Source organism: Haplochromis burtoni, unplaced genomic scaffold (genome assembly GCF_018398535.1).
Source record: "Haplochromis burtoni strain Fernald_Lab_line unplaced genomic scaffold, NCSU_Asbu1 Contig_260, whole genome shotgun sequence".
NCBI classification, from domain to species: Eukaryota; Metazoa; Chordata; class Actinopteri; order Cichliformes; family Cichlidae; genus Haplochromis; species Haplochromis burtoni.
The window spans coordinates 708,330-722,772 of record NW_024582621.1 but is presented as its reverse complement, the minus strand read 5'-3'; the positions used below and the strand labels follow the sequence as shown (position 1 = coordinate 722,772).

At 39.6% G+C, this 14,443-nt stretch overlaps 1 protein-coding gene across 1 annotated transcript in view; it reads right to left on the bottom strand.

The window, feature by feature from the left end:
• Positions 1-3,128: 3,128 nt before the first annotated feature.
• The window catches only part of ntn5 (netrin 5), a 19,018-nt gene continuing 7,703 nt past the window's right edge, over positions 3,129-14,443 (bottom strand). Inside the window, exons 3-7 of the mRNA XM_005939686.3 lie at positions 13,972-14,160; positions 12,409-12,558; positions 6,814-6,864; positions 5,980-6,060; positions 3,129-5,713 (exon numbers count right to left, since the gene is read on the bottom strand). Coding sequence (XP_005939748.1) covers positions 5,151-5,713; positions 5,980-6,060; positions 6,814-6,864; positions 12,409-12,558; positions 13,972-14,160 — 1,034 coding nt within the window. The 3' untranslated portion in view covers positions 3,129-5,150. The remainder of the gene's footprint in view (positions 5,714-5,979; positions 6,061-6,813; positions 6,865-12,408; positions 12,559-13,971; positions 14,161-14,443) is intronic.

The window sequence follows — 14,443 nt, the reverse complement described above, 5'->3', positions numbered from 1 at the left end:
CTGTAAAATCTTGGTGTACATCCAGGTTGCTTTAAATAGACTATTAGTCTTGTAAGCCCCTCTCCTTTAGAGAGAAAATCCTTTCAAAAATGGCAGTTGCAAAAAAGAAAAAAAAAGAAAAACACAACATGAAGACAGTCATTTTTTTTTTTATTTGGTTTCAAACTCGTATCAAAGACTCCGATTGTGCACACTACAGATTACACAAATATTGTGTGGAAAAAAAGTGCACATTACACCAACAGGACCTGCTCAGCCATGGAAACCATGACTCCCGGTGCAGACTTTTTGTGCTGATGTTAAGGACAGATGAGGTTTGGAGCTCCAGTCACCCAGTCACCCGGTGACCCTGCTCTACAACTTCATGGTTGAGTTGCTGTGGTTCCTAAACACTTTCACTTTGCAATCAAACCACTCATGGCTGATCATGAAATGTGTACGAAGGAAGAAATTTCACAAACTGACTTGTTGCTCATATTCAAATGGCTCATTCTTTCTCGAATGTTTGTAAAGGCAGACAGCATAGATAGGTGCTTAGCTGTTGCAATGGGACTCGATTATCGAGACTTTTCTCCATGCAGTGTTGCTCCGGCCTGCTACTGGTAGCATCAGCTGCCCCTCATGCAATCACTAAGAATTTTCTGCTGTTGTTAGGATGTCAAAAATAAAAGTAATCCACTGGATCTTCAGTTCCTCAGATGTCAGAAATGCACAAGAGTCATATCAACAACAACTTGTTGAGTTACAGAAGTGAATCTGGAGAGTATATAAAAGTGTCAGAGTACAAAGCAGCTGCTCATTCTTTGTTTGCGGGTGTTTCCTACTCACTTCTGGAAGAGTGTCATGCACATTTGTTACATGGTGCCAAAAATAAGTGAAGGAAGACAAACCTGGACATTAAATTAGACCTTTCAATTCAGCAGCCGCGTTTTCTGAGGGATAGACTCTCACTGGTGTGGAATTTGTGTATTTTCAGACATTTTATGTTCTGTAGGAAAGCATTAACCCTATAAAACCTGAACTATCAAAAACTGCCAGGAAATTTAACAGACTGGAACCGAAACAAGGAGCAAAATCCACATTATAAAATGTTGCATGCACTGTTAATAATGATACTTGATGCAAGAAATAATTTTTCTCTCTGTGGTCATATTTTTGGCAAATACTTGATCAGAAATTTTAAAGAGGAAGGGTTGGCACATGTTTGTAGTACAGTATATCCATGTGTTTGTCTACATGTGTGTGTCATGCCGTTGCTGCCCTGAGCTGTGCCATGCTTGATTAGTCCTAATCTGGCCGAGAGTCGGGTTGCGGTGTCGGCGGCATGTCTGTATGGAAGGCATGTAGGCTGCAGGATCACAGGGATTGACCCTCTGCCTCTCAGGTTAACAGAAGCCCCCGTGTCTTTGTGTGTGTGCATCCTGAAAACAGTGTGACTTTCTGAACTTGGACTTAAGCTCTTGGGTGCGAGGCAACAATTTGGAGTGTGTGTGTAGACGGGATGAGAATAGTGTTAAATGTGTGTGTATGTTTTTGAGGACAAAGCAAATTGGTGTGTTTGCAAGAAGTCTAGTTGAACTTTGGCTCTGGCTGCAACACAGGAGGAATCACCTCTCGTAAAACGTGCCCTCGGCAGGCTGTAAACATAATACCACACGCTCACAAACACACACACTGCTGCTTCCCGTTCTGCAGAAGAAGAATCTGATCTCCTTTTTCCCCACATGCCACCAAAACAGGGAGCCTACCCCCATCCACAGCGCTTCAGAAAAGAACATGTTGTCAGTTTAACTGGAGCAAAGCCGCAGACTATGCGAAGCCCCTGCTGCAGAGCGAGCCACTGGCTTAAGTTGTCTGTTAGTGTCGGTGTAAGTGTGTGTGTTTGGGGAGTTTTGGGATCAAACCCTCATGTCGACAGGGGCTGCACCGCGGAGACGACTGCTGACAGGTGCTTCCTGCAGCAACGCAGCAGGTGCTTCACACACACACGCACACACACACACCGAGACATGATTGTGCATGTGTTGACTTGCACTTTTTTCCTCTGACACACACACATAATTTGTGTGTTACGCACTGTTAACTTTTACAGCCGTGCCCTTCTCGTTTTGGGTTGTTTGGTGTTTCAGGTTGCAGAAACTCCTTTTCTTGTTTTTAGCTGCCAAAATGAAAACGTGACATTGGATGGTTTTTGCTACAATTTGTTGTTGTTTGCAAGCTGGAAACACAAACCTGACATGAGTTATTTATCACTTTCACTGGATTTTGAAAAACACAGAATACCAAGAAATTACTTGCAGTGTGTTTGCATCCACCTGATAATCACTCTACTTGTAGCTATATTTTGGTCTCCACCAACTCCTGAGGGCAATATCTGTTTTTAGCTACTAAATGATCCACTGTGTTTGCCAATTAATTGCCAAAGTTTTTCTGTCTGCTGTTTTCCTGGTAGTGTACAGCTGTGTTTTGAATTTTTTTAAACTGAAAACAGCTGCCTGCTGTTGAAAGCGTGCTAATTAGAGCAGTGAAAGTGAACCAAAACAGTATATTGAACGCCTTAAAAACAAAACAGTGAGCTGAAAGATGCTAAAAAGATGGTCCATACATTACATCTCTTTACGGTTTATATCTGAAACACTTTACATAGTACACACAGTACACATATCCACACATATTGTGTAATTAACATTTATATGTATTGTTTGAGAGCTTTTTTATCACCAGCTAGCATCAAAGTATTAGTCAAAGACACTTAGATGAATGGTCTGAATCAACACACATTATGAAATGACTACAGTTGTTTTTTTGAAAAAACTATAGGCCAGTAAAAATGCCAAAGATGATTACATCAAACTTTATTAAAATTTTCTCTTTTTGTATTTCTGACATTTTTGGCTGTTTTCATGTAATATTTATAGTATTGTTGTCATTCCATTTACTGAGTTTAAGGTGTTGAAGAATATGTGTGATGAATATAGATCCGTCAAAATGAGATATTTAAGGTCTTCACAAGTACAGAATTGTGAATGTGCACTTAAATCTGACTGATTTCTTACAAAGGTCACTCTAAGTGGTTAAAAAAGAGTTTGTATTTGAATAAGTATAAAACTAAGTCTATGTTTTTTTTCTGGTAAATGATTAAAGACAGGGTACAGAAAACATGCTGCATGTTGGGTTACTGTGTAAAGACATCTGAGCAGCTTGTTTGGAAGCATAATTAGCATGGTAAGCTGCCAGCTGGTTGCACGGATGTTTGGACCTTATAAGAAAAGGGAAAGAGGCCCCAAAACAGTCTCACACACTCTTCGGTGTACTGTATGTTCAGTCCCGCTGCGAGGTCATCAGTCAGCGAGTCTATTTTTCTCTCTTTATTTTCAATCATAGCCTTCACCACAGCTGCACAGCCAATCGCTGACACAGGTCCCACCAAAACAAGGTGGCTGCTCAACAAATAGGAACTCTTCCATCTGTCTTCATAACCTCCAACCACCCCCCATTTCCCCTGGGCTATGACGCGATATCTCCCAAATGGAAACAGAAGTCATGACGACAGGTTGGACCGATGTTTTTTAGATCTGTATCTGGGCTCCTTATGGTGTATCTGAGGATTCCTAGAAAATGAGGTTAAGTTAGTTTGGTCTTTGTGTCAGCTGTCCAGTGAGGGAACAGATTGTAGATAAAGTCTCTTTTCATCAAACATTGTACAGTTTGAATTAAAGGTGTGAGTGCAGTGAGGTTTTTCGTCTCCCACTACTGAAATGCATGCGAAAAGAAAGAAGGAAACTCAAAAAGAAAATTAAAGCAATTTTTTTTTACATTTTTAGAATTGAAATGTACTATATGTACATACATAATAAAGTGTTCCTATTTAAATGTTTTAATTTAAAAATCAATAAGTTTTCTTTGTCTAAATTGAATTAGCCTAAATGAAAAATTTCAGTTTTCAGTTTTTTAATTTCATTATTTTAGACAGGCAAGAGTAAAGATATTTGTCAAATTTAAAAATGGAATTTAATAATATAATAATATCTTGTCTGTGCTAACCCGGCTGCCCAATGCACTCGTGGTGTCACAGCTTTGTTTTTCTTACATGAAGGTAAAAAAAAACACAATCTGAGCAACACGTTATGAAGGCTATTTTAACTGATGTCCATATCAGACAGAAATAACAAAAATAAATACACTGAAATTATACTTTTACGTGGGATATACATATTCTGCAAATATTTCAAGTTGATTAAAGGGGAACAAATGTAAGTAGTTCAGCAAAATAAATAAATAATGTATTAATTAATCTGTTTAGTTTTGAAAGTTTTGGATTTAAACTGTAAAACTACAGCATCGATGTAATAGTAAATATTAGTTATTTATAATAAATGCAAATTTGCAGTCTCCAGCATGGTTTTACATAACAGACACATTCTGTTGTAATTATCCATGTGAGCTACATGACTTTCAACTTTGTTCGGTTGTTTTAATTTAGTGAAATTGCTTCAGATTACTTTTCAGTATTTACTTTTCCCAAATTTACATGTGAATTAAAAATAAAGTCTAACATGGTATAATGGGCAATTTACAATAAAATATTTACTAGTAAAAAAAAAAATCACTCACATTTTTGCACATTAACTAAACCATTTGTCATTATGTTAATTACTATTGTAAATAGTTTTATGATGTCATTTATTGTAATATTTTCACTTTAGCTTAAAAAATTCAATAAATAAATATGATCTAAATATAGATTTTCTTTTTAAGTTTTCAAGACAAAATGCTAATTGACATTTTTCAAAGTTCAGTCAGACTTTAATTTTCAGAAGTTTCCTTAGTAGAAATATTAAAATAATGATACTTACATTTTACATTTCACCATTTTAGTCTCACAGATTCATCATCACTGAGTGATACCACTTTATGTTGCTGCAAAACTCATTATGCAATAATTAACCTCTTAAGAATGTACATAAACCTAAAGGTGGGTATGTGTTTCGGTTTTGAAGGGTTTCTTTGAGCTTTCTTCTCACCTGATTGTCAAGTCCACTGACAAAAAAATGGAATAATGTACATTTTACTCCTTGTAGTTCTTCTGTTTTTTGAGAATTTCAATATAATAGAATTTGAGTCTTTAAATCTTCTCACTGTTAAAGTTTTCATGAAGGGTTTTGAGTAGAACACATTGGATTGGGTGAAGAAGAAGAGGGTAGTGTCGCCTCAGTGGATTTAACTTTGAACATGTGCGGCACTTCTGTGCTTTCAGTCTTGTGTGTGTTTGCAGCGTGAGGCTCGACATCTTTCTCAGTCAGCAAGTGAGGGGGGACATAACCAGACTGGGGTTTTGGGTTTTCCCTGTAGCGCTGGTGGTTGTTTGCCTGTTTTGGTGGACAGCGGCCCCTCTTGTCCTGCCCCCGGAAAGCCCTGAGTTTGGGGCTCCAGTGTTCCTGCCACTGGGGGGCTAGAGTAGAGCGATCTGCCACCAGGCGCTTCTCCTCTGGCACCCAGGGCTGCTCTCCTTCATCTGCTCCGATCAGGAGGACTGTCCGACCCACCTGGAGGGCGGGGCAGCCGCAGCCAAGGTCGCGGTCAGGGACCCAAAGGGACTGAGAGCCCCTGCGAATGCGGGCGTGGGACCCAGTGCGGAAGACGACTTGCACCAAGATGGAAAACTGCCACCAGGGACCTGAGCGCTCCATACCTTTCACCTGCACCTTCAGCACTAACACAGGCACAACATAGTAAAAAAAAAAAAAATAGTATTTTGATAGATTCTTTTGGTCCACAATTTAAATATTTGTTACAATTTAGATTTGATTCATTTGAATAAATAATTTAAAGACTGGTTATACTTTTCTATTTTCTGTCATACATACACTGTGGATGCTCATATCAAATATGGATAGCAGGAAACACTATAATTGTTAAATTATATTTAATAATATAATAAAAATATATAGTGGTTAAAACAGAAAAATGGCCACTAACCATAGTTCTTTCGACAATAGGTCTCCAAGTTCATCTTGACTTTAACCTGAGAAGGCTGGCAGTATGAAACGCACTCCTCCGCTACATGAGAGACAAGCAGAGGGGGGAGAGGGAGAGAGAATCATCAAATGAGGGTGGATATCATTTCATAGCAAGCATATCAGCACATGTCTTTTCCCCTAATTACAATATGGCTGCTTCTATTTGTCATCACAGTATCCTTTGACTAACAGATGATCCCAACTGCAGCAGGTGGGACATTCTTCGAGCCGCCGCTAGGAGGGAGTGGTTAGCCACTCCGTGGAGAGAGTGAGCAGCAGCTCCCAGAGCAGTTTCAATTCAAGGACTGATCTGTTAAAAAATATGTGGCACGCCTTCAGAGGAGATCTGATATATGATCGCACAAAAAAGCCATAAATCTAAATGCTGCGGTGAGATCAGCGGGGGAGAGGATAGAAAAGGGAAAAACTTTATTGTTATTACTCAATCAAATCTTGTTGTCAGTTACACAATTTCCTGCATGAGGCATTCGGATATCATAAGTTATTATGGCAGGTTACAGCAGGCAGAAAATTTTACAGTAGAAAAATTAGATATTGGTTTAATATATTTAAGTACCAGAAGTTTAGTTAATAGATTAGTTTAAAGGTTTAAAGTTATAAAAAGTTATAAAGTTACTTTCTGTACAAAACTGTCTTTCAGGATACAATTTTCCAGACTTGCCTTCTTCTCCATTTTTGTCTATGAATGATTGTCTGCTTAAAAAAATAATTCAAGGAGCTTCATCACATTGATGCAAAGCATTTCTCCAGGACTGCCATACATCAGACCTACCTATGCTGTACTGAGGTTGGTACACTGGAGTTGGAGCAACTTCTGGAATTCCTGCAAGCATAAACACAGTTTCAGACAAAACAGACACACAAAGAGAAACTTCAGGACACCTTCCAGAGCTGCCAGTCTGTTTCACTTCTGTGCATTATATGTGTGCGTTGTGTTTGAATGACCCTCGCTGCGTGAGGCATGCCCATGCAAAAGATAAGCAAGATAAGCAAATGTCAAAATGAACGTGTGTGTGGTCCTTTTATGGTCCACAAACCCATCCCGTGGTGCTCTCTCTAACACACAGACAGATGCAAACTTTACTTTTTGGAATTTAATAGGGTCAGACCTTCACTTCTTGTATGGTTTTGTCTCAAACATTAAACAGAGTCGTGCGTGTCGGTGGTGTGGATTAACATCCTGGTTGGTGACGCGTGCATAACCCAGGCTCTTGTAAAAGTTTGTGTGTGACAGTGCCGCCATATAAGCTCACGCATCGTCCTCTGTCCAGGTCTGGTCTTCTATGACACAACTGGGCCACTGACACCCAACACCCCCTTCCAGCTGACGGTCCCTCGTGTTTAAAAGTCAAGAAGGTGCTGTGGGTTTCTGTAAGTGTACTTATAGTACATGTCAAGGGTTCCAATGAGGCAAATGGGGCTACCTGCATGAGCAGGGCTAGTGACAATATGATATCCATATATGCGACTGACAGACAGGGATATCTTTTGTATGTAAAAACTACCAAGCCTGATCTCCTAAAATTTCATGAAAATTTCAGAAAATTTTCTGAACTGAGCAATTTCTGTCATGTCAGGCCTGCTTCCAGAACAAAATGGCTGGGTCTCTATCAGAATTTAGTGACTAGCTGACTAGTGACATGCTATTCTATGTACACTACCAGTTAAAAGGTTAGACACACCTTTTTATTTAATGTTTTTTCTTTATTTTCATGACTATTTACGGTGTAGATGCTCACTCCCGGCATCAAAACTATGAATGAACACATATGGATTTATTACAAAACAAAAAAAGTGTGAAGTAACTCAAAGCATCTTTTATATTTTTGATTCTTCAAAATAGCCACCCTTTGCTTTGATTGCTGCTTTGTACGCTCTTGGCATTCTTTTAATGAGCTTCATGAGGTAGTCGCCTGAAATGGTTTTCCAACAGTCTTTAAGGAGTCCCCAACACTTGTTGGCCCTTTTGCCTTCACTCTGAGGTCCATCTCATCCCAAACCATCTCGACTGGGTTTAGGTCAGATGACTGTGGAGGCCAGGCCATCTGTTGTAGCACTCCATCACTCTCCTTTTTGGTCAAATAGCCCTTGGGGTCATTGTCCTGTTGAAAAATAAGTGGTGGTCCAACTAAACGTAAACCGGATAGGATGGCATGTCGCTGCAGGATGCTATGGTATACATGTCAATTCAATTTTGAATAAATCCCCAACAGTGTCACCAGCAAAGCACCCCCACACCATCATACCTGCTCCTTCAAGCTTCAGGGTGGGAACCATGCATGTAGAGACCATCTGTTCACCTTTTCTGCATCACACAAAGACAAGGCACGTGGAACCATAGATCTCAAATTTGGACTCATCGGACCAAAGCACAGATTTCCACTTGTCTAATGTCCATTCCTTGAGTTTCTTGTCCCAAACAAATCTTTACTACTTCTTGCTTTTCCTTAGTGGTTTCTTAGCAGCTGTTTGACCATAAGGGCTTGATTCGCGCCGTCTCCTCTGAACAGTTGATGTAGAGATTGTGTCTCCTACTGGAACTGGTCCTCTTTTCCTGGGGTGGTCCTCATGTGAGCCAGTTTCATCGTAGCACTTGATGATTTTGGTGACTGCACATTTAAAGTTTTAGCAATTTTCCAGACTGACTGACCTTCAGTTCTTTACTTAGTTGATTGGTTCTTGCCATAATATGCTATAATCTGACAGTTGTCAAATAAGGCTGTAAACTGTGTAATAAGGCAAGAAATTCCACCAATGAACCCTGACAAGGCACACCTGTGAAGTGAAAACCATTTCAGGTGACTACATCATGAAGCTCATTTAGAGAAGGGTTTGCAGCGCTGTCAACAAAGCAAAGGGTGGCAACTCTGGCAGATCTAAAATATAAAACATATTTGCAGTTATTTATTTTTCTTTGCTACATAATCCCATATATCTTTATCTATATATTTGATGTCTTCAGTATGTATCTACAATGCAGAAAGTAGTAAAAATAAAGAAAAACAATTAAATGAGAAGGTGACCCATATATATATACATACATATATGTATTTATATATTATATATATATATATATATTATTCTAATCATCATCAAAATCACATCTTTATTGATTAACACCGAGTCATTAAGGGTACAGGGATTTCCAAGATTCAAGATCTTCAAGTTTTCTTTTAATTCTAAATAATAAAAAAAAACATAAAACAATTCTTAATGCTAATCTTTCTCTTGCTAAAAAGTCTAGCACAGTTGTCTAGGCGACATTCAAGAAGTACCTCAAACCAGCAGTTAGGCAACATCTGTGATTGATTAAAACTGAAAAGCAAGGTTATTGGTCTCGGTGGAGAATGTGTCGCTGAGTGGACTTCTAGTTTTTAATATGTTTCTAAATTTACAAGGAAAGTCAAATGTCTGAATCGTCACATATCGCAATATTCCAAATAGTGCAGAAACAAAAGATGCTGTTCATGCATTCCTAAATCAATATAGGAACTATACAGAATAAAATTAGCAATAAATTAATTAATAAAGATATGATCTAACCCAAGAAATATCAGGTCAAAGTAAAAACACAACAAAACATGACACTAGGAGAAATGTCAGCACTAACTAACTAAATCAGATAACTCATCTTAGTGTGAGAAGACTTTTCATTGACCAATATTTCATGTTAATGGGATTTCAACTATTTTCTTTTCTTTGGCATTCATCGAAACTCTATTAACAAAAACAGAAGCCACTATCAGAGCGACATGCTGCTAAGAGGATTCTGAAGTGAAATCAGCAAAGATGTTGGTAGAAATATAACTTTCAGAGGAAAAAAAGTTAAATTCTGCAAAGTTAGCAAACGTTTTGACATGTTTTGTTAATCAGATTTAACTGGGGAATGTATAGATCTCATTTTTATCTCCCAGTGGACACTAAAGTTAGAGTTATTTTAGATAATGCTTCAAAATAACAGTTCCAGTAATCGTTCACGATGGCCCTCGCAGGATTAAACCCGAGGTCATAGATGACTTTGGCTGAGGTGACAGCACATTAACTTGCTTTAAATATGTGAAATAACTGTTTTCTATTTTGTAACAAATCATAAAACTTGATCATTTTTCATTTCATAAATTTGCAGTTAAAGCTTTAGCAAAGGTTAGCTGGGGCTATCTCATCAGCTAGCTTGGATTCCGTTTTGCTTTAGCTTTAGTTTGACCAAAATATGCAGCCCTGTCAGACACTTCTGTTGACATCCTGGTCTATTCAGAGCATAGATAAAATGGTTTAAAGGTAGCTAACATTGAACTTAGCCTGACTGCTGCACACATTTAGGGCTGTCTGATGAGGTGTAGGCGAGATGTACGAGGTGGTGGGAGCAGAGAGGTGCTATACATAGACTGAGATGGTCTGGGAGTAAAAACAAACAAGGTTCTCTTTCACTCACTCCTTTCACTAGGAGAGTTATGAGTCTGGGCCCTTCGATGGGGGCAGTTTGAGGCGTGCAACAGGTGCGAAGCTCCCTGCTGCTGGCTCCCTATGTCACCTGATTGGGACTAACACAGCGTCAGAGCCTGTGTAGTTGTCGGCACTCGTGCGATTAGCCCGGGATGTGCGTGTGGATTAGCGCTCATGGCTGATGTTTGTTGCTGGCCAGGCGCAGAGATGTGAGTGGCAACAATCCTCTTGATCTGACGCTGATACCAGATCAGCGGGAGATGAGGTTTCCCTGTAGCGCTCAGCTCATGTTATCGCTGCTGTGGAAACCATCCAGGGATGATGAAAAGGAGACACGCCGAGGAGATCGGGCCAAATTAAACTGAAGCGCAGCGGCCCTATTTATACTGAGCTACAATTTGATAAAGGCTTACACAGCTTGATAGAGTCGCTTAATCCATTTAGGCCACGAACAAATGAGGCTGAAGGAGAAATTAAAGAAGTCACTTTGTCATGACTGACAACAAACTATTAAAAGCCAAAGGGTGTCGAGTGCAGAGAGAACATTTTTAATTACGGTAAGACTAAGTGCTGTTATGAAATCAATCCTTATAAAAACAAACAAAAGAGGTTGTCATAACTTTCAGATTTGAGGCCTCTATTCATAGTTTTCATAGAGTCCTGGAAGGCTCCCACATGTGTGCAAAACTCAATAGGCAAAATAAGTGCAGTATTGAACCATTTGACCAGGTTCAATAAATGTAACATTTTACATTCTACTTATGTAACAAAATTACATGGGAACTTGGACTTGACTTGGACACATGCAGGCTGAAATGAGACACTGCAAAATGTGATCTGTGTCTGATGGGTGTTATGGCAGTTGCACCAATTTCCACAAACACACGAAAATCCTTGAAACAGAGCGAGGAGGAGAGAAATCCCTCAGACAGACCCAGAACCCCTGGGACAAAAGACAGAGCCCACTGGCAGAGTCCTCCCAGAGAGGAAAAGAATATCCAGACATGATGGAAGCGATGTTTCAGTCATTAGTTAATGGTAAAAGTGTTATTGGTCATCACAGTTGTGTCTTTAACAGGCTGATTACCTATTGACTACATTCAGACATTCAAATAATAAATTCAGCCCTGTATTAAATGTTAAATGAATGTTAAATGTTTGCTTTATTAAATCTGTGTCCTTCAAGTATGAACTATGAAAACGTCTAATTATAATAATCCTTTTGTGTAAACTCTCAAGTCCAGATGAGAACAATCAATAACTATTTAAGAGGAATTAGTAACGAAGTCACCAAAACAAAACAAAAACAGAAAAACATTGTTGCTGTACAAACACTTTTTGTGGTCTTGAAAATGTATTCAGACTACTGATGATGCATTCGCCTCATAAATTATGCCTCAGAGTCTACATAAACTGCCTTTATAAATTAAAGGTTTTGGCATATGCAGTGCTGTATTGGATAAATATCAAATTTTGCATACAACCACACTGAGCTACTGGCTAACATCAAGTAGCTACTTAATATCAATCTACATGTTGCTAGTTTTAAGGGAGAGCTATTCTGGTTAGGTTAGCATAAATCCATGCCAAAAACCCATTTCCAATTTCATTTTTAATATTGCAATAGTAACAATCTGAGTTGCTGTAGATGAGGACAAACTGGTGTGATCTGCTCTTGTGTTAGCATTTCCTTGGGTTAGGAAAAGTGTTAGCATGCACTGACAGCCTTTATGCTTTGCTAGCAGTTGTAAACACACTGTGTGGCTCATTTGTGCACCCTTTAGTAGCACTAAACCTTGTGGAATCAATAACTGACAGAAAGAGGAAGAAGTTCTTGTTTTGCCTTCAAAGTGAAAACTCTTTCTGACAACACTGCTAAAATTAGCAGGTTTAAAATGGACATCTGCGTGGCCGGTAAACTTACGTATGCAGGGCTGTAAAGGAGACTTCCCCTGTTCATATCCTGGGGCACAGCGGTTACACCTGAGGCCGGTCACACCTCGTCGACACAGGCACTGACCAGACGTCTGGTTACACCAGCCACCCACTGCCCCCACAGGATGGCACTGACACGCTGGGAAAGAAAAATGAACAGATTAGAAGCTGAATAAGCACGTTTTTTGGTAGGTACTCACATGAGCTGTAAATCCAACACTGACATATTATCACCTTACGGTACAGGCTTATTAGCCTGTATTTTAATGCTCTGTACTGTTTTTGCCTCAGTTTTCTTGTCCACCAACAAGCAGGTTGTAAACCAAAATAACAAGCTAAAAGATGCTAAAATGGTGAGCAGAGCCAGTTGAAATAATCTATATTCTGGATAGGTTTAAGATATGTTAAAAATAACATAACAAAGGAAAGACATGACAACAGGACTTATAAATGCATCCATCAGTGACAGGACCTGGTTTAATCCTGAATGACAAGCATGTGTCCTCAAGCGTGTCACTGAGCATTACAGAAGGCCTATACTAACGCCAGGTGGGCGTCTGTTTCCTGATGGGTAAACAAAGACAAATTCCTCAGTGGAGATATTAACAAAATTGCACACCATTGCAGGGAATCATTATCACTCTGGTGTTTCTTTTAGGTAAGTTTTTTTTAGTGAAGATGAACCTTCTTAAGTAGATATTAGCAGTGTTGCCTGTTACATGGTATAATGATTACTGCCTGGATTTGCCATAGTTTACATTGCAAAGCTTTTTATTTACCAGTGCTTTCAAAGGATAAGGGCCAATGAGAGAAGACAGATGGGGAGAGGAAGCCTCTCCTCAGCAGCTCTGTTCACACTCGAACAATGTTTATACAAATCCTTACAATAAGTCCAAACAACCTGCCTGGAGAAAATGAGTAATTGTCTCACCGCTGGCCTCTGAATGGTTACTAAGTGAAATGTAGCAGCAATAAATCAGGACTAAAAGCGTATAAATTTGCAGGATACTCTTGTTTCATGCCTTAAAAGTGATAAAAATATTGAGCGTGTTTAATATTTTTATTATCCCTGAATGTGTGTGAAACTCACAAGGCCTGTTAACTCTGGATATGCAGCAAAGTATTAGAGCAGAGGACAAGCTTGCACACAGCTAAGCTAGGGTGTCACAGTCACTTAGGACATGACACCGGTCAAAGGTCACCGGGGGTCATTGCAGATGCCACAGGTGGTAATAATGTGGATGCATGAGGCAGCTCGGTGTGGTTTGTGTGTGCTTTTGTATATTGCTAACAGGAATAGCTGTCCTCTGTCACAATGTAACCACCCCATTAACACTTTTGTACACTTGTACAGAGGCAGAGCGGACCACGTAAGCTCAAATAGCAACACACATTCTGACAGTCGGGCATAAACACGATCACACTCTGATTTACTTTTCATCTTTCAGCGAATGTACAGTCAATCAAAGGTATGGGTCACGCACTCGCTCTACCCTCCATCTTGTGTCCCCCACCACATATACACTAAACACACACACATCCAGTCACTGACGTTGGCAGGCTTTGCGGTGGCTGAGCGGCTTTTTGTGGTTGCGGGTGTATCCATTCTGGCAGTACTGGCAGTGGCGTCCGGCCGTGTGGTGGCGACACTTCTGACACACGCCTCCACTGCGCCGGCCCGACTGCTGAAACACCTCCATGCTGAAGCGGCATTTGTTGGAGTGGCCGTTACACTCACAGGCTGGACATAGGCAAAGCAAAATAAATACTGGTGAACACCAACGAAGAAAAGAGTTTCAGGGCTGGAGAAAGTATTAACAATGGGTTATTCAAATCCAGCAGTTTGGCTTTAATATGGTATCCAGAAAGTACCGAATAAGGGAAATTTTGGCTTAAGCCATATTGATGACTTTCAGTTTGATTGCAAATATGTTGACACAAAGCCCTCTTACACTTAGCTCTCTTCCAGAGTGCGTCTTTTGTTCTTTTTTTATAGTGAGAATAACTTTCACATCAACTGTGTG